Below are 27537 nucleotides of genomic sequence, written 5' to 3'. Positions count from 1 at the left end.
ATCAGTAAGTCCAAGTTCTCTTAAACAAGATCACATAATTTTCCATAATTTTTTATTTACTTTTTTTTCCAACTCGAAAATCACATAACTGTCTAACAATCGTCAGTGATAACCTGTTGGTGAGGTCTCACCAGATTCTGCTACCTGAACTTTCAATAAAGTAAACATGGGGGAGTTCAAATGTCAAGCCCTGTTATAAATTCTCTTAAAGTTAATTAATGACAATATTCAACTTTGAGGGTTTAATTTATTAGTTTTACGCGTATAATTCTACACAAGCAAAATCTCAAAGGGTCATGTCATAATAACGTGCAAATTTTTCTGATTCTTATAGAGACTGGTATTTAATAGCTCGAATTTGTACGACTTATCTCAAGGACGACCGCAAATCGTCGTATATTAGCAATGAATACAGTGACTTTATATGAATCTACATGCACAGCTAAAATAAAAATCTAAAACATTTTCTCACGCAAAGTGCTGTTTTTATTACGTTTGTACGTTACGTTACTGTGTCACCTCATTTAACGTTTTTTCCCAAATAAATGTTCAATGTCTAACATTTGCTGTTGCCCTCAGATACGATGCAGGTGCGGCACTGTATTTTACTTCCCCAAAGGAACCGCTGCTGTCCAGCTACAGTCAAGTTCTTGGCAACAGGAGGGGTGATAAGCCGGCAGCCAGGTGGAATCTGATCAGGGGTCCATCTAGTGTGATACATCAACATTTAAAACCACAGTAGTTTGTTTCCACATGGCATAACATTCAGTATCTATGTATTAGTTCTTGCATGTATTTATCTTAATTAAACATTAAACTATATAATACTTTGATAGCTTTTAGATTTACTTTGATTGTTTTTGTCTATATTCCACTGTATAAGCCCAGATACAAAAAAAAAAAAAAAAAAAATGAAGTTCTTCAACACATTTCAAAATGCATAATCATTATATAGTATGTTTATAGAAAAGGATTGGGCAAACGCTAATAAATAAAAATGGAAACTCAAAATAAAGTAGAAAAATGTGCACAGAAAGAACTTACCATCTGGTTTGCCACACTTATGTTTCCCGTCTGCATGTTCCACTTGACAGGCAACAGGCTGACCTTTGGCATCTTTAGGACACGGGTTTGGCTCACAGGTGTTCAGGGGGGCTGGGGTGGTTGTGGGAATTTTTGATGTGGGTTTCATTGTAGTTGTGGTTGGTGCAAGTGTGGAAGATTTCGATGATGTTGTAGTGGTGAATTTCATTGGGGAGGTGGTTGGTGCAGATGTAGTGGTGGGTTTGGTTGTCGTTGTGGATGGTGAAGGTGAGGTGGTGGGTTTGATTGTCATTGTGGTTGGTGTGGTGTGGTGGTGGCTTTAATTGTGGTTGTGGTTGGTGTGGTTGTGGTGGTGAGTTTCATTGTGGTAATGCTTGTTGTGGGTGTGGTGGTGGGCTCTGTTATGGTTGTGGACGTTGTGGGTGTGGTGGTGGGTTTACTTGTGCTTATGGTTGGTGTGGGTGTGGTGATGGGTTTTGTTGTGGTTGGTTAAGTGGTTGTGGTTGGTTGGTTACAATAAAGTTCTTGGCAACATTTCCCTGGTTGTCTGACAGGTTGGCAGCCAGATGGTATCTTATCAGGTGTCCACAGAGGACAACTAGAATGAATGGATTCGGTTTTAAATACAAACTTGGACAGAAGAGTTAAGATAATCCTTTCTTAAAGTTTCAAGTTCTGTCGGATATTTGAACAGGCGACGGTTACAGAATCATATATATATATATATATATATATATATATAGAGAGAGAGAGAGAGAGAGAGGGAGAGAGAGAGAGAACTTACGAATACGTTTCATAACAGAACGGCTCTTTGGTACGCGGATCAAAACAAACACATGTCTTGCACCCAAGTACTCTCCTCTCGTTCCGTGCCAAAAGTTGCCCATCCACAACACACGTGTCTGTAAAAGGCAAAACTCTATGGGTTCAAGAATGTGATTTGTATAGATACATGCATTATCTACTGACTATATTGCAGAAAACGCATACGAAGTGTCATGTTAGATAACTTTTTACTTTTATTTACTTTTACATCAATGTTTGTTTTGATTCCATATGTCTTGTGTCTCTGTGACTTTATCCACTTATTTTCTTTATTTTGTTTTAAACAAAATTGCAATTTTTCTTACCTAAATTTAAAAAGTATCAATTGAAACTATTCCGATGGTGAAAAAGGTTAATAAAACTGACAACAAAAACATATTTGCGAAAACAGCGCGCACCAAATCAAGTCAATGTCTATCCAAAAGAATAATTAAAAAAAAAAACATTTTAACTATACTGTTTTCGGTGTTCACTTACCCTTTGGTATTCTACACTCGTAGGTCCCCTCTTTAGGTTTTAAATGACAATGTACCGGGTTTCCTTTGACGTCTCTGGGACACGGGTTTGGGTCACATGGATTTTTGGGAGCCAAGGTATATGGTGCCGTAGGAATGATCATGGTTGACACAGCATTGACTGCCCCGGACCCGCTACAGTCGAGTTCCTGACAACATTTCCCAGGAGGTGTGATAAACTGACAGCCCGGTGGAATCATATCTGTAGACCATGGTTGACATCTTTAACAGAACATGGGTGTTGGTATTAATAACATTTACTAACATATGTGGAAGTGTCACAGTATCCCTTCTTTGAGTAACTGAGATGTGGATCCGCGTGCATGTCACAGTTCATAATTTTTTCGCAAAAAATGTTTTCATTCTATTAATATTGGTTACAGCTGTGTTGGTTCATTTTTACGTACTTCAAGAGAGAGAGAAAATATGGACAGTTATGACGAAGGAACGGTTATGGTTGAATGAGAGACAGAGATAGAGAGAGGGAGAAGCAACTTACATGCTACTACAGACTGGCTCTTTAATGTGTGGAAGACGGCAAACACAAGACTTGCACCCAATCACCATCTTTTTGTCCCGTGTCAAGAGCCATCCATCAACAATACACGTGTCTGTAAGAAATAAAACTCCATGGGTTCATCAATGTGATTTGTTTACGTACAGGAATTATCTACGACTATATTGCAAAAAAACTAAATTAAAAGTATCGTGTTTGATACCTTAGGGATTATTTTTTTATTTTAATTAAATATTATATGCCTCTTGCAGGATTCAAAACAGATCAAGTTCTATTTACTTTTACAGCATGTCTATGATTATCTTCCCTAGTTTACTAACACTCTTTAATACCTAAATTCTATGAAGTGTGCACAATTCCAAATCTCCAAGAAAACGAAAAATGGTAAATAAAACTGACAATAGACTCTAATATTGAACAAAAGTAGACAACTAACTCAAACAAACGTATATCCATAAGAAAACTATGAAAACTACTTGTAATTTGTTCTCAGATTTCACTTACCATTAGGCATTTTACACTCGTACGTCCCCTCTTTAGGTTTTAAATGACATTGTACCGGGTTGCCTTTAGGGTCCTTGGGGCATGGGTTTGGGTCACATGGATTCTTAGGAGCCATGGAAGTCGTTACTATAGATGGCATCGTAAGGGCTGTCCTGGTTGACACAGCATTGGCTGCTACAGACCCGCTACAGTCAAGTTCCTGACAGCATTTCCCAGGAAGTGTTATAAGCTGACACCCAGGTGGAATCATATCCGGGGTCCATAACTGACAACTGTAATAATTTCCTTTTTTAGTTTTTTTATATTTAGAATTTACTTACAGGGGGGTCATAATGTGCATACAGAGGGGTCATAATGTGCATGTCACACTTAACGAAACTTACCTTGTAGATGTTTTATTTCAATTCTTTTAGTGCCCTTTTGCAAGAAGACGAATTTACAGATATCTGGATCTGCATGCAATTAAATGCCAATTCTGATGGAAAAACAAAAAAGTACTTATTCTACTATAGTTAACAGCTGAGTTGGTTTATTTGTACGGCGTTTCGGACAACTTTTCGGAAGAGAGAGAGAGAGAGAGAGAGAGATAATAATTTACATAATGCTTCTACAGACTGGCTTTGGCAGACGGCAGATACAAGATATGCATCCAATTTCTCTGCTCTCGTTTCGTGCCAAGAGTTCCCCATCCACAACACACTTGTCTGTAGGAGAAAAAAAAACCTGTATGAACTCAGCAATGGAATTTGTATACGTACATGCATTATCCATTGACTATATTGCAGAAACAGCAGAAAAAAGTGTCATGTTTGATACCATTTGCATTGTTGTTAATTTGTATCTATATATATATATATATATATATATATATATATATATATATATATATATATATATATATATTCCTCTTGCAGCTATTTGAAAGCACATCGGGTCACATTTACTTTTACACCAATTGCTGTCTTTATTTAATTTTATCTAGTGTGTTTGTGATTTTATTCCCTTATTTTCTTTCTTTTGCTTTTATTGAAATTGCAAATTATTTCTTACCCTTTCTTACCATAAAAAGGTGCTACAATTCAAAATATTTTTAACAATGAAACATGGTAAAACTAACAAAACACTTGTACATACAGCAGGCGACAAATCAAGCAAATGTCTATATATAAGAATAAAATCTATGTTAACTATATTATTTTCAGTGTTCACTTACCCTTTGGTATTCTACACTCGAACGTCCCCTCTTTAGGTTTTAAATGACAATGTACCGGTTTGCCTTTGTCGTCTCTGGGACACGGGTTTGGGTCACATGGATTAATGGGAGCTACGGTAGATGGCGCCTTAGTAATTGCACTGGTTGACAAAGCATTGGCTGCCGCAGACCCGCTACAGTCGAGTTCCTGACAACATTTCCCAGGAGGTGTGATAAGCTGACAGCCCGGTGGAATCATATCTGGAGACCATGGTTGACATCTTAAACAAAACATGGGTGTTGGTATTAATAACATTTACTAACATATGTGGAAGTGTCACAGTATGCCTTCTTTGAGTAACTGAGATGTGGATCCGCGTGCATGTCACAGTTCATAATTCTTTCGAATAAAATGTTTTCATTCTATTAATATTGGTTACAGCTGCGTTGGTTCATTTTTACGTACTTCAAGAGAGAGAGAGAAAATATGGACAGTTATGACGAAGGAACGGTTATGGTTGAATGACAGACAGAGATAGAGAGAGAGAAGTAATTTACATGCTACTACAGACTGGCTCTTTGATGTGTGGAAGACGGCAAACACAAGACTTGCACCCAATCACCATCTTTTTGTCCCGTGCCAAGAGCCATCCATCAACAATACACGTGTCTGTAAGAAATAAAACTCCATGGGTTCATCAATGTGATTTGTTTACGTACAGGAATTATCTACGACTATATTGCAGAAAACTCAATTAGAAGTATCGTGTTTGATACCTTAAGGATTATTTTTTATTTTAATTAAATGTCATATGGCTCTTGCAGGATTCAAAACAGATTAAGTTGTATTTACTTTTACACAAATGCTTAATTTTACTCCATATGCCTAAGTGTGTTTGTGGTTTTATTCATTAATTTTGTTTTCATCAAAATTGCAAATTTCTCTAACCTAAATCTATAAAGTATCAACAACTGAAACTCTTCCAACGGTGAAAAACGGTTAATAAAACTGACAGCAAAAAATTGTACAAAACAAATATTTATCCATAAGACTAAAAACAAGTTAACTATATTGTTTTCTGTCTTAGCTTACCCTTTGGTATTTTACACCCGTACGTCCCCTCTTTAGGTTTTAAATGACAATATACCGGGTTTCCTTTGGCGTCTCTGGGACATGGGTTTGGGTCACATGGATTCTTTGGAGCCATGGTACTCGTGACGATAGAGGGCGTAGTAGGGACTGTCGTGGTTGATACAGCACTTGCAGGCCCATACCCGCTACAGTCTAGTTCCTGACAACATTTCCCAGGAGGTGTTATAAGTTTGCAGCCAGGTGAAATCATATTCGGGGTCCATGACTGACAGCTGGAATAGTATTCTATATTTTCATATAGAGAGTGGCCACAGTATGCATATAACTAAAGAAGATAAATAAAAACTCACCTTGTCAAATTTTCAATTCACTTTTCTTAGTGATGAGTGGCGAAATTAACTGAAAACTCAATGCATGCACATTTTCTTATTATTTCTTTTTTGAAAATGTTTTCACGTGGACTTTAATGCAAAAAACAGTAGCACAAAGAGGTTGTCCTAACAGCTGTGTTGATGATATTTAGAGATGTCGACTACTCTCTTCAGAGAGAGAAAATATCTCTCTCCTGGGCAGCAAAATCTCCCCAGCGAGGGAAAGAGGCAGAGAGAGAGAGAAAAAAAAGAGAGAAAAGGTAGGGTTTAAAAGAAAGAGGAGAAGGAAATTGGGTAAGAGAGAGAGAGAGAGAGAGAGAGAGAGAGCGCTTACGAGTGGGTATTAATGCAGAACGGCTCTTTCATATGCGGATCAAGACAGAAAGGTAGGGGTTTAAAGAAAGAGGTAGAAGGAAATTGGATGAGAGAGAGAGAACTTACGAGTACGTATCATAACAGAACGGCACTTTGGTACGCGGATCAAAACAAATACAAGTTTTGCACCCAATTACTCTCTTCTCGTTCAGTTTCAAGAGTTCTCCATCTATAGCGCACGTGTCTGTAAGAAACAAGGCTTTTCTCTTTCACATCCATGCTTATTTTTTATTCTGTGTCTCGTAGCATGCCTGTTATTATGCTCCCCTGTTGTTTAGTTAATTACCCCTCTTTAATACCTGAATTCTATAAAGTGTGTTCAATTCAAAATCTCTAAGACAACGAAAAATGGTAAATAAAACTAACAACAGACGGTAAAATGAACAAAAGTAGACATGTTACTTCAACATACGTATATTCATAAAAATATAAAATATGTAAACTGAGTTGTTCTCAGTTTTCACTTATCCTTTGGTATTCTACACTCGTACGACCCCTCTTTACAGGTAGGTTTTGCACGGCAATATACCGGTTTGCCTTTGGCGTCTTTGGGACACGGGTTTGGGTCACATGGGTTCTGAGTAGCTCTTTAGGTTTTGTATGGGTCAGGTTTTTTTACGACCATTTTACCTTGTCGTGTGCCTTGTTTTGCGTCACCAATTTGCTGGATTATATAAAAAAGTCTCTTAAACATTGCAATATTTTAAAACTTAGTAGGCAGATCACTTTTGCGTTTTACTATACGCCTCTGAAATTTTGCCGAAGTCATATCATGCACATTTATGTGTTTCATTCACACCTTATAAACGATAACAAACTCTCAAGTAACAGTAACTGACGTCAATATTTCGTTCTGAAACGTACAGGAAGGCATGGCGGTCAAAACGTCGGTTCAATTATTTAAAGATTCAATATTTCATAAAAATGGGTGTAAAATATCTAAGTGCAAGGACTGTCTATGTAATGATTCATGAGAAGGGAATTTTTTTCTAGAGGGAAGATGGATTATTCTCGAAAACCCAGATACGATACTTTCGAAAAATAATGAGTTTAGTACATAGAAAGTTTAAGGGAAAACGACACATTACTTAGAAGAAAATAAATGTATAATTGTGGCTTACCAGCGCGGATACCGTAATACCCACGGTCAGCAATAAGAACCACATCTTCGCCGCGTACACCCAGCAGGGGAAAGTTGAACTGAGACTATAGCGTCTCAGTGGCACGTCTGCTCTAGACAGGATTCTAGCTGTGTAAGTAACGTCTGGAGACACAGTGTCCCGATTAACATTTAAGGTGATACGTACTACTTCGAAACGGGGACACAGTTTTAAATAGGTGGAGGCGGAGGGGACTGAGGGGTTTTAACTTTATTATTCTTTAGAAGAAATGATTTTGATAAGTTTTGCCTGTTGCGATGTTTAACACAAATCAGTCTGATAAAAAGTCAAGAAGGTCATTTATTTTTCATTACTCTGTGTTGACATTAGACCATACCAGGGTTTCAAAAGATTAAAGTAGATCTAGATGAAACATAAATAAAACATTTCTTTTTAGATTATACTGATTACTATTAAAGACTGCTATTTCCAAAACACTGTAAGGATATAAATTCCACAAATGCTGAAAGGTGGGTCTTCACGTTCTTTAATACAATAGCAAGAAGTCCTCCTCAAGCAAGTCTGTGATATTGTTAGCATGCACACGCCTACGCATACACGCTGACATATTTGATCAAAGGTACGCTTGCACAAGCACAGACACAATTGCATTGACATACCTGGTTTTAAAACGATTAGAAACACGTGCGTTTAATTGTCGATGGCATATTTGTTTTTTAAAAAAGCTAATTATTTTTCTATCCTTTTTAACCCTCACCGGGCTGGGAATCGAACAGGTGGTCCAAACTTCGTTGTCGTTGATAACGGCCAACAGCTGGTAATGTTTACAATACTCGTTCGTGGGGTCAAACTAAATTTATCGTTGGCATGGCACATTTTTGCACGTTGGTCTTATATCGATTTTTTTTTTTTTTTGCGTTATTTACATGAAACTACTGATCCGAGTATGTTCTGCACATGTGTTTTAAAGAGGATGAGAGAAAGATATCCATTTTTTTTGTCGGTAGATTTTAAAGTTAAACAATCAAGTCGGCATTTCAAAATAAATCGTCAATCATTATTTTCCTGTATTTAAGCGTTTTGTAAGTAGCATGTACATATTGGCATAGCATAAATATGAAAATCTTATGATTTATATAAAAAATGTCTTGGCTTAAAATATAAGTTTTTTTTTCCTTTTGGCTCTTCCTTGTCTTTCACAAGTGAAGTTCATAATTAGCTAAATTTTGTCTTTGGTCGAATTCTCTTCTTTTTGGAGCTATTAATAAGTTTAAGTTCTCTTAAACAAGATCACCGAAATTTACATAATTTTTATTTCCCTTTTTTCCAACCCGATAATCAATATAACTGTCTAAAATCGACTGTGAAAACTTGTAGGTGAAGTCTCACCAGATTCTGCTACTTAAACTTTCAATAAAGCATGGGGAATTCAAATGTGAAACTCTGTTTTTAAATAAATTAATTATTATTCAACTTTGAGTGTTTAATTTATAAGTTTTAGACATAGTTCTACACAAGCCAAGTCTTACAGGGTCATATCATAATGCCAAGTATTATTTTTCTGATTCTTATAGAGACTGGCATTTAATAACTCGAATTTGTACCTCAAGGACTGTATATTAGCAATGAATACAATGACTTTATATGAATATACATGTGTACAGTCAAATAAACATTCAAGACTTTTTCTCACGCAAATTGCTGTTTTTATTAAGTTTGACATGGTGAGGAAAGTATAATTCATTTGCCTTATATAACTTACATAACTGTGTCACCTTATTTAACGTTATCCCAAATAAATGTTCAATGTCTATTGCATGCTGTTGCTTATTCGTCTGATACCCTGCAGATGGCGGCACTGCATTTTATTTTCCCAAAGAAACAGCTGCCACCGCGCTACAGTCGAGTTCTTGGCAACATTTTCCAGGAGGTGTAACTAGCTGGCAGCCAGGTGGAATCTGATCCGGGGTCCACGGTTTACATCTAGTGTGAAAGAGTAAAGTGTATAATCAAAGTTAAGAGAGTCAACGCACAATGCACATATTACGATAGATCATGATATTACCCCCTTGTTCATGGCAACAAAGATGTCTTTAATTTGACAGTATTGGATGCTTGTAAGCGTATGCTTTTGAGAGAGAGAGAAGCAGAGATAGGAAAGGAGAAAGACTTACGTTGACTCACAGAACGCAAAGTTAGCGCTAGGGTTAAGACAGATACAATTCTTGCAGCCAATAACTCTTCTCTCTGCTCGGGCCAGCAGCTCGTCACCCACCATACACATATCTGGAATAATCAGTTCACAGGCTCTGGTTCACGGGTTTCGGTTTCTAGATGCACTGAACATCTATCTTTGTGATATCTTCCGGTTTGTACACTGTTCATCTTATCTACATATGTACGCTTTAAAAGATATGACAATTTAAAATTTTGTGATAGTCACTTTAGTGTATTCTTTTTATATAGTTTATACAGAACCGTACTCAAGTAAAATCAAAGCCATGGCATCAGTGCAATTTTAAGATATCGTTCAAACGTGAGCCAATAGACAAATGAAATAAAACAGAAATCCCTAAAAATCAGTCTGACAGAAACAGTTATGTGCGGAGAGAACTTACCATCTGGTTTAACGCACTCATGTTTTCCGTCTGCAGGTTTCACTTGACAGGCAACAGGCTGACCTTTAGCATCTTTGGGGCACGGGTTTGGCTCACAGGGGTTCGTGAGAATTGAGGTCGTTGTTACAGGTACGGTTTTCGTTGGCACTGTATTGTTCACTGCAACCCCGCTACAGTCAAGTTCTTGGCAACATTTTCCAGGAGGCGTTATAAGCTGACAGCCAGGTGGAATCTGATCAGGGGTCCACGGCTTACACCTACAATATTACACGTGTCAAATCTAGAGTCAATAGAACAATGTGAAGGCTTGGATAAGTATCTTAATATTAAATGTCTTTTACTGGTATCAACAGTCGATAGTTGATAATAACGTTTTAGGGCACCTACCTGTATGAGAGAGAGAGAGAGAGAGAGAGAGAGAGAGAGAGACTTACGTTGACTCACAGAACGCAAAGTTTGCGCTAGGGTTAAGACAGATACAGTTCTTGCAGCCAATAATTCTTCTCTCTGCTCGAGCCAGCAGCTCGTCATCCACTATACACATATCTGGAATTATTAATTAAATCCCATTTTATTGATCATTAAACAGGTGCTAAATGAATAACAACATTTTAGTACGAAGCCCTTGTTTCTCTGAAAAAGCCATTGTTTTCGAGGAATTGTTTGCAGCTATCATTTCAAAATCAGACTAACTTTACGACTCAAATACGTTATCAGAACCGTTGTATCCATAAAATCATTTCATTTTAACAGAATAGTCCATTAGAAGTGTAAAACCTGGAACAGCTGCAAAAGTTACTGACCTGTTGGTTTTATACACTCGTGTGTGCCATCTGCAGGTTTCGTTTGACAGGCAATAGGCTGACCATGGGCGTCTTTGGGACACGGGTTTGGTTCACAGGGGGTCAGGGGCGCCAGGGTGGTTGTGGGTATAATTTTGGTTGTGGGTTTTGCTGTGGTAGTGGTTGGTACGGTGGCTGCTTTGGTCGGTTTCATCGTGGTCGTTGTTGGTTCGGTGGTTTTTGTGGTGGGTTCCTTCAAGGTAGTTGTTCGTACGGTTGTTGTTGTTGTGGTTGTCGTGGTGGTTGTGGTTGGCACGGTGGTTGTTGTGGTTGGTACCGCTGTGGTCGTGGTTGGTTCGGTGGTTGTGGTGGTGGATGATGAGCAACTGGAATGAGTGGATTTAGATTTAATTGCAAACACGAAATATAAAACAATCCATTTAAAAAGTGACAGGTTGTCTTGACAAATTTTACAGGTTATCATTATAAACGGAGAGAGAGAGAGAGAGAGAGAGAGTCAAAATAAGAGAGCGGGTGTGCGTGGGTGTGTGTGTGTGTGTTGGGGGGGGGGGGAAAAAAGGGAGAGGGTGTTAATACCAGTCTCTGTGGTGAGAGAGAGACAGAAAGAGAGAGAGGAACTTACGTATCATCACAACGGTACGTCACAATAAGAAACCAAAAACAGAAACAAGATTTGCACCCAATTACTCTCCTCTCATTCAGTGCCAAGACCTCTCCATCCACAGTGCACGTATCTGTAAGAAATATAGCTGGGCTAATCGGTTTGAATTCGACCATGTGCCAATGCATCATGACAACCCCACAACTTAAAATTTTGGTTACATCTGCAACGCACACGATTATCTTCCATTTTATGACATAGTAAGTGTCGAATTGCTAGCATTTATAAAAAAAACATTAGGTACAGTAGTGCCATTTCTCCGACAAGACTGGTTGAAAAGTTATTGCGTGGAGGCCTTTCTGTCTTTTTTTTTTTTTTGGGGGGGGGGGGGGGGAGGGGAGGGGTTGTTGCATGACATTCGCAAGACATTATTGAAAGTTGAAACGTTATTGGTACAGCATCTACGCGGCCCGCAAGAAAACGAAGTAGATACTCCAGCGCAGTAGACTACTGCAATCATACTGCAAACCGCAGTAGACTACTTCAATCTTATAGCAAACATGCTTCAAATCTGCTTCGATTGGGAGCTAACTAGCATATTTGAAACATGCTTCTATCATGCTGCTAATCTATTGCATTAATGCTCCTCTCTGTACAAACCTATGTACTTTTTGGAGTAGAATTGCAGTAGGCTATGCTGCATTTCTACTGCAAATATGCTCCACACCATGCTCCGTTAATGCTTTTTTGCAACTTCGATACTACTGCATTTTCGTGCGGGCGTGCACACGTGGTCAGGTTGAAAGTACACGTGTTCATGCTCATAAAATGCGTATGTCCCAACGAATTTCCCTTAGTTTGGTCGTTGCAACTTTGAATGCCCGTACGACCGACAACGACAAAGTGTGTACATTTCAAAACCTTTAAGACAATTTAAAGAACGGCAAGTAACGTGGGCAATAACAAACATGATTAAAGAAAATCCGACAATGAAGTCAAACAATTGTATGTTCTAAAAGAGAAGCAACAATTACTTTTGTAAATCAGTTCTCACTTACTCTTAGGTATTTTACACTTGAATGTCCCCTCTTTAGGTCTCACTTCACATTTTACCGGGTTACCTTTAGCGTCTTTGGGACAAGGGTTTGGGTCACACGGGTTCTTGGGAGCAGCGGTACTCGTGACGATAGATGGCGTTGTAGTCTTTGTTGAGACAGCATTGGCTGCCCCGGACCCGCTACAGTCGAGTTCCTGACAGCATTTCCCAGGAGGTGTGATAAGTTTACACGCAGATGGTATCAGAGCAGGGTTCCATGATTTACAGCTGGAATAGGCATTGTTATGATTTTTCAAATTTAGAATTTACTTGCAGAAGCTCGAGTTACAGTATGCATATCGCATATACCAAAACTTACCTTGTCGATGTTTTATCTTAATTATTTGAGTTTGTTATAGAAGGAAGAGGATGCGCACCCATTTTTATTAGCAACTTCTGATGGAAAAACAAAGTGTACTTATTTTATTATAATAATTACCAGTTGGTGTTGGTTAATTTATATGGGTGACGACCGCTCTGAAGAGAGAGGGAGAGGGAGAATAACAATTGACTTACATGCTACTACAGACTGGTTCTTTGATTTTTGGCAGGTGGCAAACACAAGACTTGCACCCAATAACTCTCTCATTGTTTTTTGCCAAGAGTTCTCCATCCACAACGCACGTGTCTGTAAGAAACATAATGCCCCAGTGTTCAATGACAATGCCAATACCTATATTAGTATCTATAATATATCATTTAAAGGTACATATGAACCGAGAATCGGTGGAGTGTGGTTTCCCAGTAACATATATAAACCACTTTTACAAGTTTCTACAACGACGAAAATAAATTCGACATGCCAATGGATAAACTGAATAAATCACTTGATCAGACATTAATAATAAAAAAAAAATTTGACTGCTCCTTTCTTTGAATTTTTGGTCAGAAATTTAACCTACTTTCGTGATTTACTTTTCTGCCCCATTGTTATACAGCATAGGATGTTAGCAGAAAAATCCGTTCGAATATCATTTTTGGTAAAATTAAACAACGCATTTTGGTAATTCTCTTAGTTATACTACTTGAAACCAAATGCTGGCATATGGTTGACTTTTGTGGCAAAAAAATGACTTCATGTGCATCTTTTATGTTGCAAGATCGAAGATAATTCAAGACTGAAATATAATAATTCTCTGTTTATCTAAGAGTCTTTGCATTCTCTGATTTGAAGGCAGAAAAGAGAAAGCCTTTGCGCGCTGCACCAAGAGGTACGAAAGGAAACTGTGACTTCTGACTGGGTTGATGACGGACTTCATTTTGTATTTAAACCAATATTTCTTTCAATGTTAAATGAATTAACTAATAAGCTTTTCCATACAATTACTTCATGTGTTAGAATTATGGACACTCTCACTGTCCACAACTTATTTAAATTCCTTTCAGAATATAAAACAACCAGAAAGACTACCTAGACTATTAGACAACAAGAATGACGCATTAGATACAGTTAAAACCATAATTATTTAAATTAAAGTTAGAGCCAAATCTCCTAAGGTATGAAAAATGCACTGTGGCAAATGACAAGACAAAAAAACGATAAATAGCATTTTTCAATCATCTAACATTTTGCAAAATTATCAATCTTTAACAATTTGCAGGACCAAGGGTAAACGTTTCTAAATAGAGACCGTAATGTTTCTAAAGTTATGCTTTACGTACTTAAGGTCATGCCTTACGTATGTAAGGATACGCAAGGAACTAAATACTTCATATAAACCCTGGGCGGGATATGATAACGCGGCATTTTGGACATATATGTAAACCTACAGTTAGCAGGTTCTTTGAGAGTTATCCTCGTCTACAGTAGGTAGCCCATGTGGCTTCTTCATAGTATGCCAGGTGTCATTTTAATATATATTTTATATGTTGGTAGCACTGCCACTTTTTCATTACAAGATGCCTATTACAGTAGGTGCATCTATATAATAGCACCGGTCTAATAATAATAATAATAATAATAATAATAATAATAATAATGCATTTCCTAAAACCGCTTTACACTGGCATATAAAATCCGATGTGAGAATACACAAGAGATTGTCGTTAGATATGCCAGCTAGCTTGTTTTAATAAAGCAACATGTGCATAATATAAAAGCAGATTAGCTTCTAAGTAAAATTATAAAGTACATGCATGTACATCTCCCAGCCCACCCCCCTTCCCGAAAAAAAAAAAAAAACAAGAAATTCCCAGAATAACTTACCTTTTGGTATTTTACATTTGTACGTATTCTCTTTAAGATTTACTTGACATTTTACTGCTTTGCCTTTGGCGTCTTTAGGACACGGATTTGGGTCGCAAGGATTCCCTTGAGTAGTTCCCGTTTTGTTTGGGTCGGGTTTTGAGTTCTTTGGTTCTTTGGGCGATTTGAGGCGAGTTTCACGTTGCTTGGGCGCAGGATCTCCGAGGGCAATGTAGGAAGAATGGATGATATGATTCTCTCGTTTGTGCGTCTTCTTTCCCCTATTGTGACCATGTTTTGGGTTGTGCTGCACGATATTATCAGAGTTGTATATGGCGGTCTCGTAGTTGCCTCTAGTGACATCTATCCATCTGCACGGTATTCTAGACCCTCTTGGGAGCGCGCCGTCGCTATCATAGTTGCAAACAAAGCTCCACTTTCTGTCATTGAACCTTTCGACCGTTTTACCCTGTCGCTTGCCTTGTTTTGTGTCACCAAATTGCTGGATTTCGAAGAGAACATGACATATTATGTAAATGAGTATCTCAAATATTGTAGTGTTTCAAAAATCAACACGTAGAGAATACACGCGTTTGGAAACTTCCCAAACCATACATGCATTTACTATGTGTATAATACATATTTAATTACGATAAACCCCTCTTATTATGGTACCTGACGTCGATATTCCATTCTGAGATGTACTTTAAGACATAGTAATCTAAACATCGGTTCATTCATTGAGAACCAATAAAATTATTTGATTAAAATGGTGTAAAATGTTGAATCGAAGTACATGGACTGACCATACAATTATTTGTGGGCAGGAAAAAAATTAATTTCTTTTCAGATGGAAGTTCGATTTTGCTTGAAAATGTCGGACAGGATGCCTTTAGTCAGTTAACTACAGTATTTCAGTTGCTAAACATTCAAAATAAGGAAATAAGAATAAATTTAAAACCAAAATAAATAAAAATCTTAAAAGACAACTGCAACTTACCAGTGCGGATACGGTCATACCCACAGTCAGCAATAAAAACAACGTCTTCATCGTGAAATCTCAGTAGGGGCAGTTGAACTGAGATCCTTATAACCTTAGAGACAAGTCTGCCATAGAGAGAATTCCAGTTGTGTAAGTCACGAATGGTGACACGGCGCTGAGATAAAAGTTTAATGTAACACATGTTGAACACGGGTGACACGAGGTCAGGGGTGTGAGTTGGGGGGGGGTCCTGAAGGGGGTTCGACTTTCATACTCTTTAGAAGAAATAATTTTAAAAAATCATTCGTCGAATAATCTGAAGAGTATGTTTACTGTATAGTAATTATGTAATTAATTTTTCAGTACTGCTGTTAGTTCCTCTTCAGATAGAGAAAGGGTTTCAATACATGATGCTACCGGGTAGATGGTTACTAAACGGAACAGAAATGAAACGCTTCTCTTTAGATTTTATGATGATACAAAAAACTTATTTTGAAACAAATTTAAGAAAGAGTTAAACAGGAATTGAAATAATCGAACATTCCTTTACTTTAAAAAATTGTGAGCTGTTAGCATGCATACGCACAGTTGCCCACGTCCTTGTTGAAAAGTTTACCCGCACAAGTAGAGGCACACAAACACGGCGGCTTTCCTGGTTTCAGACTAACTATATATATAGCTTCAGTGGTGAATGGCCCATCTACTATTGATACCTTAAAATCAAAATATTTCTTATCCTTTTTAACCCCCACCGGGAGGGAATAAGACAGGTGGTTCACCCTTGGTTGTAGATGATAAGGCCATGCAGCAACTGATTACATTTTCTATACGTGTTCGTGGGGTCAGTATACCAAGACAGCACACCTACCTTTATGCACTAGTGAATTTTGGTCTCATTTCGATTATTTCTTAAAAGTTAATAATATGAAATGGCTAATCTGGAGTATGTGTGTGTTCCGTATGTGTGTTTGAGAGAGAGAGAGAGAGAGAGAGAGAGAGAGAATGTGATACTTTTCGTAAAGTTAAACAGTTATGTTGACATTTCAACATAGTCAAATCATGTATTTACCTGTTTGATAAAGCATTTCAAAATTTGGATATACTAATATTTCAAACAAACGTATAGATAATTACATAGCCACATTAGATAAATTACTATTACAATTTTCCATTAAACGGATTAATAATATTCTAGATATATATATATATATATATATATATATATTAAAATAATAAAACAATAAACGTCATGCACAACACACAATGAATTTTATTATGGGTTTATTCACACATTACAATACGATACAAAACGCTATATAGGGACTAGAACACGTACTGATATTCCACTTTCCACTTCAAATAGTTTATTCAATTTTGTTGCTAAGAAACACATCGCTGGGTTTGCTTCTGATTTTTTTTATAAATATTCAAATAATAGAAAAACATTTTTATGAGTGCATTTAATTTATCAAAAAGTACAACTTGCAGACACTTAGTATTATGAATAGAAAAAAACTGTAACAGAATAAGAATAAGCAAACAATTACGACAACTTCAACTGACCTACTATTGATTTTTTTCTAGTTTAATATGAGATCAAAAGATTCCAACCAAGTAATTATAATTATATTTGCAAGTATTTGGTCATTTTTACTTTTCCGAAACATATTTGTTATTTTTTTCTTCGTTGCGAAAATGGAACGTTGCAAAATGTACATTTCAAAATAACCATAACTGGAATAAATGGTACTATGAAAAATCACTTAAATGCTTTATGTTATAAAAAAAGTTAAAAGAAACATATAGTACATGAAATAAAATTAAATATTTTAAAATATGAGAGAACAATGACGTTTCAATATAAAAGTGTTTTTGTCTCCCTCATAGCCGACGGCAGTATGCCAAAATACTTTTGAACGTAAATTCAAAAACCAGGGTCCCATACTATCTGTTTGCTGTTTTAACTGATTGCTATCATTTAGATGATTTTACTTTGTTTGTGTATACAGTGTGTCTCGAAAATATAAAGAGGTCAGTTTTCTATTAGAGCCTTAAAGTAGTAAGGGAAATTTTGAAAAAATTCCTCTCTTCACTACAAGGAATCGAGCAGTGGTCCATTTAAGCAAAGCCCATTATATTCGATCCTACCAACATGTAATTAACATTATTTAATATAAAAAAGGGTTTGTAGATAAGCATTCCTGGAAAGTTCCAATTGGGTTTCTTTTTTTTTAATATTTTCTTCTAGCTCTTTTCCCTAAAACTTCAATTTGAATTTTATAATCAGCTCAGTTTTCTTTTTACTAAATTTGTTCTTTTTGAAGCCTTTCATCAAGTCCAAATTACTTTAACAAAATTGCCGCGATGGCCACTATTGTTCATTTCACTCTTTTTCCAAACCACGAATCATGTCACTGTCAAGAAAACGTCCATGAAAACCTGTAGGTGGCGCCACATCAAACTCTGCTCGTCCCAGCTCAGTGAAGGTTTTGGCGTCCAAGACAAGCAGGTATGTTTTCATCTGGGCATTGTGGACGGCCGATAAAATAACACCTACAAAGACAAGCAAGAATGCATTGAAGTCGAGCTACACCAACTATAGTAACAGCGACTTTTTAAGATATTTTATTCTGCTATGATTTATTCTAATACCCAAAAATCACTCAGAATATTAAAGGTCTCTTTAGAAGCCCACATCATTATTGTTATACTCATACCGCCTGTACGTTACTGACGTTAGTTGATTTCCCATTCTTAGTACATTAGCATACTTAGTACATTCGCATACTGTTACCATGCGTAATGCCACTGCAAACGTGCGTTGCATGCTATTTATAATACAGATGCCCTTGGGTTAAATAATATCTCAATGGCACAGAAACTCGCAAATCAACCCATAAGTTAAATGTTTCATAATATTTCAATGGCACATTTAAAGACCCGTGAATCAATACCCCATCGAGTTGGGTTTTGCAATTGTGGTAGGTGTGACAGGTGGTAAGTCCTGGCACAATTGTGATAATGTGTGGTTGTGATAAGGTGTGACAGTTTGAATTTTGTTTCAGTATTTGGTGTGACAGTTGCCCAGTGAGTTCGTGCTGTCTTACCATCATCTTCTCCGTCACTATTTGGTGAAGGCACAAACCAGGGTTCTGTAAAGCAGCAGCCTTCCTCTGTCCACTCCTGGGTTGTCTTTGCTTGAACATCTGTCTTTACCAACTGAAAAGTGAATCAAGAAAAATACAATGTGGTGATGTGTTGGGCTATGTAAAGTTTTAAAACAATTTTAAATGGAATTATATAGAGGATAATATATAATGAAATTACAAAAAATGAATGGTGTAATATATAGCACAGTTTGAAGTACGTTCAAATGTTAAGGAAGAGCTGTAATTGAGAGTCAGTAGTGTCCTTTGTAAGACTGGGTCCCCATAAAACCTATTGTACCAGTATGATCGACCTAACTCCGAGGAGATTCTCGCTATAAATTGCATTCAGTTTAAGCTGCTTAAATTCTGTCATACCGACTAAAGCTGCTAGGGGTAATTAACTGTCGAGCACGCTTAAACTGAATGGAATTTATCGAGAATCCCTATGGACATAGACCGATACTGATGGTATGATAATGTTATGGGAATGATCTCTAATACATGACGCTGTGCCACAAAGTTTGCCATGTTATTCGTGTCCCAATGTGTTTTGTGTTGTTTTGTTTCACAGTGCGTTAGGTGTGCTCCATGTCATACTGTGACAGTTATAAGTCTGTGTCATAATACATTAAGGTTTTAACCGTTTCAATAGTGACCTACCCCATGGCCAAACTCCCCAGTGTCGCTGAAAGTTACACTGTACATGTACCGGTATTTCACACCATTCATTTGGTCATAGTTTACTGTGGGGAATTCTGAGCCTGAAACATAAATCATGATAAATGTAGATTGGATAAAATACAGTTCACTTAGACATCAGACTGCAACAACAAGGCGATTCGCTTCGATCAACGGCAATAGTAGCTTAAAATTCATTCGCAAAGCGGTCGCTAGTATATGATGCTTTCAAAGGGCGGCAACAGCAGAGAATATTGCCAGGTCAAGTTAATCGCATTGCCAGTGGGACATAATTTGGATTTCCTCAAACTGCTATCAGGACAAAATGTTTAGTTTGTCATGTCATACATTAGACACGATTGCATTTTACTTACACAAGTCTCCAAGAAGTTCCTCCTTGCAATATATCTCGTTGCTAGACAACAAGGTGGCTGTGGATGTTGTACCAGAAAGTGTAACTAGGTTACCGCCAACCACCTTTTAAAAAGGGAATTGTTATAATAACACTGCATGCTGTTTTTTAATCAACATGGCATCAGTATCAATTTCAATATTTCCCCTTTTAGTTAAAATTAACACATATGCAAGGAACGTAATACAAATATATCTGCAGTTGGTTTTACCAAAAATATTGTGAAAAGGACAAAGTCATTTTCTCGTATAAAGCGAAGATAACTCTGTAATTCTGTCACTCTTTGCTGCCCATTCGCTTTCTTTTTTCTCTAACATTTATTCATAAATAATTGGCAAAAACGGTAAAAGAAACCTACATCTTGCCTTATATTTAGAGGCAGCACAAAGCGCCTTGGTCGAACTGCCGAAGTCCCGCCAAATCTCTGTTTGTCGATATTATCTCGTGTTATGGTTCGAAAAACGGAACCATCTTCCCCCGAGCATATGTCAAGAACCACGTGACCTGGAAATAATAATTCAATCAGTTGAGCAATGATCTACTAGCTTTAACCCAATATCACGTCCCACTTTTCTTATATGTGTATTCACGATCGAAATTCACCCGTGTTTATGTTTAACAATTAACCAAATAAAGCTCCCCTAAAGTTACATATGTAGAAAAACACTCGAACATAACCCAACCCAAATTTAGAGAAATGCCACTGCACTTCCTGAAACACGGCATTTGAACAGATATTTTCTGATTTTTGTGTGCTGTATATAGCTCTAGGTTGTTTCCCTCATCTTATTTGAATATTCATGCTACTGCACACGCAGCAGTATTGTCCCACACACTACCACGTCGTTCGACTGGCTTTTAGAAACTTTGGGGGCGGACAATAAGGGTAAAATAACGACCAGAAATTTGAAATTGCTACCGTTTTTAAAGCTTTTTTTGGTTCACCGAGGTAAAAGTTTGGTTTATGCCTTGGATGTCAACTTTATTTGAGTCATAAAAGAAACTACTAAAAGTAGTTTATCTGCGTCATACGGAATCCATGCTCGCTTCATGGGTAACATTTAATCCACGCATACGCGGGGAACAACACTCACGCACCGTTGTCCTCATAAGCGTTGATGTGATGGAAGACCAGAAGTGGGTCCCCAACATAGTGGTAACCAGGGTTAATTGTCTCTCCTGTCTTCTTGTTGATGATGTGGAACACAGTCTGAAAGTGTGAAAATTAATATATTTATGCTATTTTTATTTGGTTGTAATGTTTAATAATGCAGAAAAATTACACCTATCATTCAGACCGATGGCATATTTGACAGCATGGCACATGTACATATTATAGTATGTAATATTTTCTTTTTACCTTGCAATTCTTGTCCCAATAAAAACAATCAGAGAAGGGAACTCCCCGTATCTTAGAGGTCAGTATGGAGAGAATGTTGATGAACAACGGTTGCTCTATGACCACTATGTACTTCTCCGTGAGACCGAAGCTGTGGCAATAAGTATAGGACACGTAGTACGGGTTTTCTATGATTGCCACCAACTCAGCATTCTGGATCTGATGGGTCTTCCCTGCATGTAAACATGAGATTATGCAGTAAATTCCAAATGGTGCTAAAAGCGATAACACCTCTTCATGTGATATTCTACAATACATGAGTGCAATAGAGAAATTCAAAATATGAGATTCAAGGATCTGCAATAAAACATTGTAAACAGCACGGAGAAATATAAGATTTTCATAATACCACAGAACGGCGGTAAACATAACATAATTATTCTGAAATCTGTGCTATGGTGAAATCTGGTCGGGCTTGTGGACCAAAGTATGACATAAAAGCTCTCGCTTATTATCCATATTTAGAGCAACATTTTTAGAGTGTTCAAACCTTGAGGGTCTGGTTTCCATCGTACCACCGTTAACTTTGGTCTTCCCCTGAAGCAGGTTCCGATATTGTAAACACTGCCATCTCTGTCGTAGTGGGGGTGGGCAGTGGCGTTGTTGGTGGCCACGATTTGGGAAATATTGACCTGCAAAAGGCATTCTATGATCAGATATCTATCAATGAATGTGTAATAGGTGAATTACCCCCAGATAACCCACAATCTGGTGCATAACTTTCCGATAGCTCACATTTTAAATTATCTACATAGTTTGTAAACAGCAATGTTTGTTGTGTATCAATTTGTAGGGAACACAGGGCCGTAGCCTCCGGGGGGGCAGGGGGGCCAGCTGCCCCCCCTGGAATTTGAGGTGCAAAAGAAATAATCGCAAATGCAAAATGAACCCACAATTTCTGACTTCTGATTGAGCAATAAATAACAATTAAAATGCACCAGAATGCAGTATTATACATACAGTTTTTAAATTTTTTCCACACCGTGGGAGGGGGGGCATCCCCTCCCCCCCTCAGGGGCTTCACCCCCTCGTATCCGCTTACTGCCCCCCCTGGCATTTTGCTCAGGCTACGGCCCTGGAACATGTAGCTACCTGTGCAAGTACATCATATGCATTTCAAATCTGATTGAATTTCATTTTATTAAAGCGGTATATACTCTTGGTCCTGTAGTTCTGAAAGTGTGGATTTTGCAAATTTGGTCAGTCATTTTCTAGCAATGTGAAGTGAAACACGATCTCTTCTGGCGTTAGAATGATGAAAAGGGCTAGGTTGGCGTTGAAGTACAGATTCGTTCAGATTTACAGTGTCACCTCACTCGAATCATGTGCGTCTTCGTAGGCGATCATGTGGCTTTAAATGCCTTGCAGTCAGATGCACGTGATCAGTATGACTCTCATGGTCAGCTGTCCAGTGTCAGAGCCTTTTAAAAGACCTCACACTGAAATTGCATCTTTGGACAGTTGTCGCAGGAAATAAAAATAGTTCAATGCAGTATTTGGTTCCCTTTTCCTAATTCTACTGAGCGCCTGAGTATATTTATTGGAGGGTCACGTGAAAGATAAATATGCACTTTACATGTTTTCTCTGTTTTATTATTTAATTAAGAATTTGTTGGTTACCCTCCCAGGAGTCTCCAGCGTCTCCGGGTCGATTCTCCTCAACCAATGAGTTTCCGTACAGGCAAACAGCTGGTCCCCCACCGGGTAAATGTTAACGTTGCAATTGTCGTTTACCACGTCATCGTTGAATGTGAAATATGACAAAAACCTTTAAAAAAAGATGAAAAGAAGATACAATATACAAAAGGAAATATAGTCATAGACTCATAGGGTAATTTTGTTTGAGGGGTCTTAAGCCTGACTAGGGAAAAGTTACAAGTAAATAGCTTACATGGGTGTTTATCAACAAAAATATAACTTGGGGCACTTACCGAACAATTTAACAACGAATTATATCACAACAATTTATGAAAAGGGCTAAAACGAGCGTGAACCGAAACATTTTTCACTCCTCACAGGTTTACCTCTGAAACAACGTCTTGCACGGGTCTGGATGGGCAACCGTGCCTAACCCCGCCACGACAATTCTATTGGCCTCCATGTTCCTTTTGTAGGTATCGCTCTTCAGAAACTTATTCTGGTAGGTGACATTCCCGTCACGAATGGAGTACTTGTGCAGGAGAGCCAGCCCATCGAACAGGTGGTTATATTTTGTGTCACCGACTTCGTATTTTCCTGGGCCGTTTCGGTAAAAACTGCCTTGCAGCCATGATGGGATTGTGCCTGGAAGTAAATGTACAGCAAAGGAAAAACACTTATATTTGACAAACTGATCAAGCTGTATGCGATCTGTTGACAACGGACAGGGGTTAGCAAAGCCTTAGGCGTACAGTTTGGTGATAGTGGCCATAGTTTGAATTTGATTATAACTCTTAAAAGGGATTTTTCTATCTTTGAAGGCATTTCTTCGGCAATTTCCGTAAAGTTTCGGCATGTGTGACGGTATCATATATTCCCAATAACACAAAAGACAATTGTAAAGCTGGTGGCACAGTGGATGACGTCGTTGGTACTAATTAATTATAAGAAGGGGGTATGAGTTCTTTTCCTACACACTCCTGTTTTCTTCCTTTATTCTTTAATTATTATTATATTATTAATGTATAAAAAATAACAATATAAAATGATTGTTGCATATGAAGACAGGATAGGGAGATTGGTTTTTATTTTTTATTGTTTAATTCACAAATTGTTTGACTCAGGGCTATAAATCAAGTATACTAATAACTTATCATGGTTCAATGATTGATGTGACGGGTATTAGCTGTTCTATTTTAATACTGTAACTTGGATCTACTCGTCCAGTGCTCTACCTGATCGAATAAAAAAAAGAAAAAAGGGGTCCCTAGGTCTCCCATCATCATCATTATCATGAGGACACTGACCCAATTATACATTACACGTCTAGCCTCGTTTACATTTTGATAACTACAGCATAAGCACTGGTATTTGGGATAAGGTCAACATCTATGACACAGTGTTTGATGCTTATGAAAATTGACTGATATAAAACGGATTGCTCTCTTTATGAAAACTTGAAACCATGCACGACAGTGCTTAATCTCCCTCTCGCCATCCATTTCTCCATCCCTCCATACCATTATAGAAATGATACCTGCCGTCTCCTCGCTGGGCACTAAGCGTTAAAGTGCTTAGCGTGTTTACCCCACTTTTAATAAAGTCTCTCTCTCTCTCTCTCTCTCTCTCTCTCTCTCTCTCTCTCTCTCTCTCTCTGTACCTGTTATACGCCCTTCCATGGCCTTCAGCTGCTCCTTCTCCAACGATTTAAACGTAGGATGCATCTTGAATCGCAATTTACATTAACAACAACTTGGCTTTAAAACTCCATTTAAATTATATTGTTGCTCTGATTAGCCTTGACCCACTAAGATAATTCCGACTAGTACGCTTGCGACCTCACAACAAAAATAATCAAGCCACATTCTGAAAGTGCCATGGTCACGTAGCCCGTAGCTCCTTACTCTTTCAAAAAAAATAATAATAATCGTACCTACAATTTAATCGCACGGCGCCCGTGCAAATGTATCTAGGCTTTAGATAGACATGCAAAAAAAAAAAAAAAAAAAATGGCACCAAATCCCCTCATGATAGGGGAGTCCCGCCATATTAACCACGAATGCATCAGCCACCACACCTCCAAAGAGACCTACCATGCAACTTTTGACGAAAACCCCGTGGTATACGAAAGGGCACCTCACACAGTTTTTGCCACCATTCACGCCAGACTATCCACCTATATGAATCACGCCCTCCTGAAAAGGATCAAACGCCGGTGTCGATCTCAGAGGCGTTTACTTATTTATTTATTTATTTATTTATTTATTTATTATACAGTACGTTGTTGTTTAAATGTGTCACTCTATCATTAACGCTGGTATCAACAAGCTGTTTCTTTGTGGGACGTTGGATGAAGTTGATTATGGTGTTGTAGGTTCATGATAAGAATTAAGCTTTTGATTGAGGTATAAGAATAAGTTAGATATAGAATGACATAATAAAGGCCATATGTAATGGATAGTCACGCAATAAATGTAAGGTGAAAATGCCACGAAAAGGGATGTGAACATTTGGGCATGAAGATCTTGGGACCAGACAGAAAACCATCATATTCTCCTCACTTACTGATTACTGGGGTTAAGTTCGAAATCTTTTCAATTATCTCTCGTACAAAAGGCAAACATTTTCAACTAACCTCTCACACTGGATCTCCCTGCTTTCTACCACCCTACCACAGTCGTAGTTCCCTACAAGTACATAGCACCGATATTCAGTATATACTTAAACCGCTATATATATATATATATACTATAATACCAGGGTTAAACTGTTACGCTTTTAAACTTTTTAACACCAGTACAGCCCCGTAGCCAGTAATTTCAAAAGGGGAGTTCTTTTTCTGAAAAAGTGGACCTTTACCCATAAAAAGTTCATGTACCTAGATCAAAGTTCACTCAGAGGGGACCTCTTCCCACCAAAAGGGGCGGTTCTTTCGAACCCCCCCCCCCCCCCCGAACCCCTCCCTGGCTACGGGCCTGCCAGTACATGTACCGGTAGCTACGTGGGGATCCATATTTGTTTTGAAATGTCTCCTCAACGTGAATACCTTCATCATGCAGTTTTGTCCTCTGGTTAAAGAGTTTGAAGCAACAGTAAATCTAGATGACGTTTGCAGCAGCTGTACAAGCCTGTTGATGAGTCCATTTGTAAACAGTTTCTTTTTAAATCCTTCATAACATACCGGTACACTCTATCGGCTTGAGCGGACATTTCTGTAAACTGCCAGCATTTAACGCGTCTGAATACAACACATGAACTTGGCTGTGTAAATACTATGTTTATACACCCCATAGTTACTATGCCAGAGGTGCATTAAGCCTTAGTAGCATGAATACGAAAATCAATAGCGATTATCAATTGTTGACATCAATTGTTGACACACACACAGAGATGAAAGAAAATGTAACGATAAAATGGTCTTAAAACGAAATCAAATAAATACTTATGATAATCTCAGTTGACGGACGGGTTGTTTAAAAGCGAGAAACTTTTACGAGGAGCAAAGGTTATCATTGGAAAGGGTACTGTAGGCCGAGGAGCAAAAGTTAATCAGTGGAAAGGGTACTGTAGGCCTAGAATGTTATGTTTGGATGAATATTGCTGTTCCCCTGTTTTTCATCTAAAGAGAGAGGCTAATTTATCATTATCAGAATAAATGAATAAATACATAAATATAGTAAATTATTCATTTCTCTAAAATACCATGTATGGATTTAAAAAATGCTCATTTAAACGTACTGGGTACTTACATTATGAAAAGTCATTTGAAACGATCTCTTTTTGAAAAAAATCAACATAACTAACACGGTATCGACTCCGGTAAACGAACTGACGCACCACAGACTTATTACGTCCCGCTTTATGTTAATAAATAGTCCCTACGCGCAGGTCAAAATGAATACAAATCCCCATCCCAAGAAACCTTTTAAGGTCTTTATGGAATATTTATGTAATAGGGTACATGTATTTCATGTATTCACAGGTATAAATATATATATATATGTAATAGTATATTGTAGCGTACATTGATATAAGTGCCTTATTATAAATAGCTCTTGTATATAAATATGTGATATGAATATGCATACTGGTGTTAGCGCCCTTTTTATGTCACGTGGGTCATGTGACCCTGGACTATAAAAGCGGTTGGCGCGTAATTCAAAGTGAGATACACCAGTGATCGGCTGTGTAGATAGCACGAATAAAGATTTTTCTAAAAGGACAATACATTTTTTGTCGTGCCTCGGTTACAAAAATGGCGCAGTCGACAGGATTACCAAATGCTCAGCAGTCAAATGTGACTTTCCTGGACTAAAATGTGGATCGTTCTTTCATTGAGATCGGATACACTTTTCTGATGAAGCCGTGAGCTCCGATCAAGCACAAAGTTGTACAGGTGAGCTCGTGACTTTCTTATGA

The 27537-nt window shown here is 37.8% G+C and overlaps 3 protein-coding genes across 4 annotated transcripts; all 3 read right to left on the bottom strand.

Moving 5' to 3' along the window:
• Window positions 1-227: 227 nt before the first annotated feature.
• Window positions 228-7726, bottom strand: LOC106152515 (uncharacterized). The gene is made up of 13 exons (XM_086995587.1): window positions 7558-7726; window positions 7067-7100; window positions 6503-6620; window positions 5691-5962; window positions 5156-5267; window positions 4619-4878; window positions 4004-4109; window positions 3406-3677; window positions 2884-2995; window positions 2347-2606; window positions 1829-1946; window positions 1045-1642; window positions 228-707 (listed from the first exon to the last, which is right to left on the bottom strand). The coding sequence occupies exons 1-12, from the start codon at window positions 7600-7602 to the stop codon at window positions 1534-1536; spliced, it is 1818 nt and encodes a 605-aa protein (XP_086851713.1). The 5' UTR covers window positions 7603-7726; the 3' UTR covers window positions 228-707; window positions 1045-1533.
• Window positions 7727-9240: 1514 nt separating this feature from the next.
• LOC106152516 (uncharacterized) lies at window positions 9241-15994 on the bottom strand. The gene is made up of 10 exons (XM_086995974.1): window positions 15861-15994; window positions 14882-15362; window positions 13192-13303; window positions 12638-12903; window positions 11601-11712; window positions 10979-11343; window positions 10610-10721; window positions 10176-10432; window positions 9732-9843; window positions 9241-9540 (listed from the first exon to the last, which is right to left on the bottom strand). The coding sequence occupies exons 1-10, from the start codon at window positions 15909-15911 to the stop codon at window positions 9423-9425; spliced, it is 1986 nt and encodes a 661-aa protein (XP_086852100.1). The 5' UTR covers window positions 15912-15994; the 3' UTR covers window positions 9241-9422.
• A 1100-nt stretch (window positions 15995-17094) lies between these two features.
• LOC106152517 (beta,beta-carotene 15,15'-dioxygenase-like) lies at window positions 17095-26339 on the bottom strand. Of its 2 annotated transcripts, XM_086995976.1 has the most exons (12): window positions 26165-26339; window positions 25754-25805; window positions 23505-23763; window positions 23101-23248; window positions 21971-22112; window positions 21442-21653; window positions 21180-21291; window positions 20440-20585; window positions 20044-20146; window positions 19652-19752; window positions 18950-19061; window positions 17095-18395 (listed from the first exon to the last, which is right to left on the bottom strand). In XM_086995976.1, the coding sequence occupies exons 3-12, from the start codon at window positions 23579-23581 to the stop codon at window positions 18226-18228; spliced, it is 1323 nt and encodes a 440-aa protein (XP_086852102.1). In that variant the 5' UTR covers window positions 23582-23763; window positions 25754-25805; window positions 26165-26339; the 3' UTR covers window positions 17095-18225. The 2 variants fall into 2 exon arrangements, with proteins under 2 accessions (XP_086852102.1, XP_086852101.1); XM_086995975.1 differs by lacking the exons at window positions 25754-25805; window positions 26165-26339 and adding an exon at window positions 24779-24920.
• Between the last annotated feature and the right edge of the window lie 1198 nt (window positions 26340-27537).

The sequence above is a fragment of the Lingula anatina genome, chromosome 9 (genome assembly GCF_051362555.1).
Source record: "Lingula anatina isolate TDL-2025a chromosome 9, LinAna3.0, whole genome shotgun sequence".
NCBI lineage: Eukaryota > Metazoa > Brachiopoda > Lingulata > Lingulida > Lingulidae > Lingula > Lingula anatina.
This window is presented reverse-complemented; position numbering and strand designations above follow the sequence as displayed.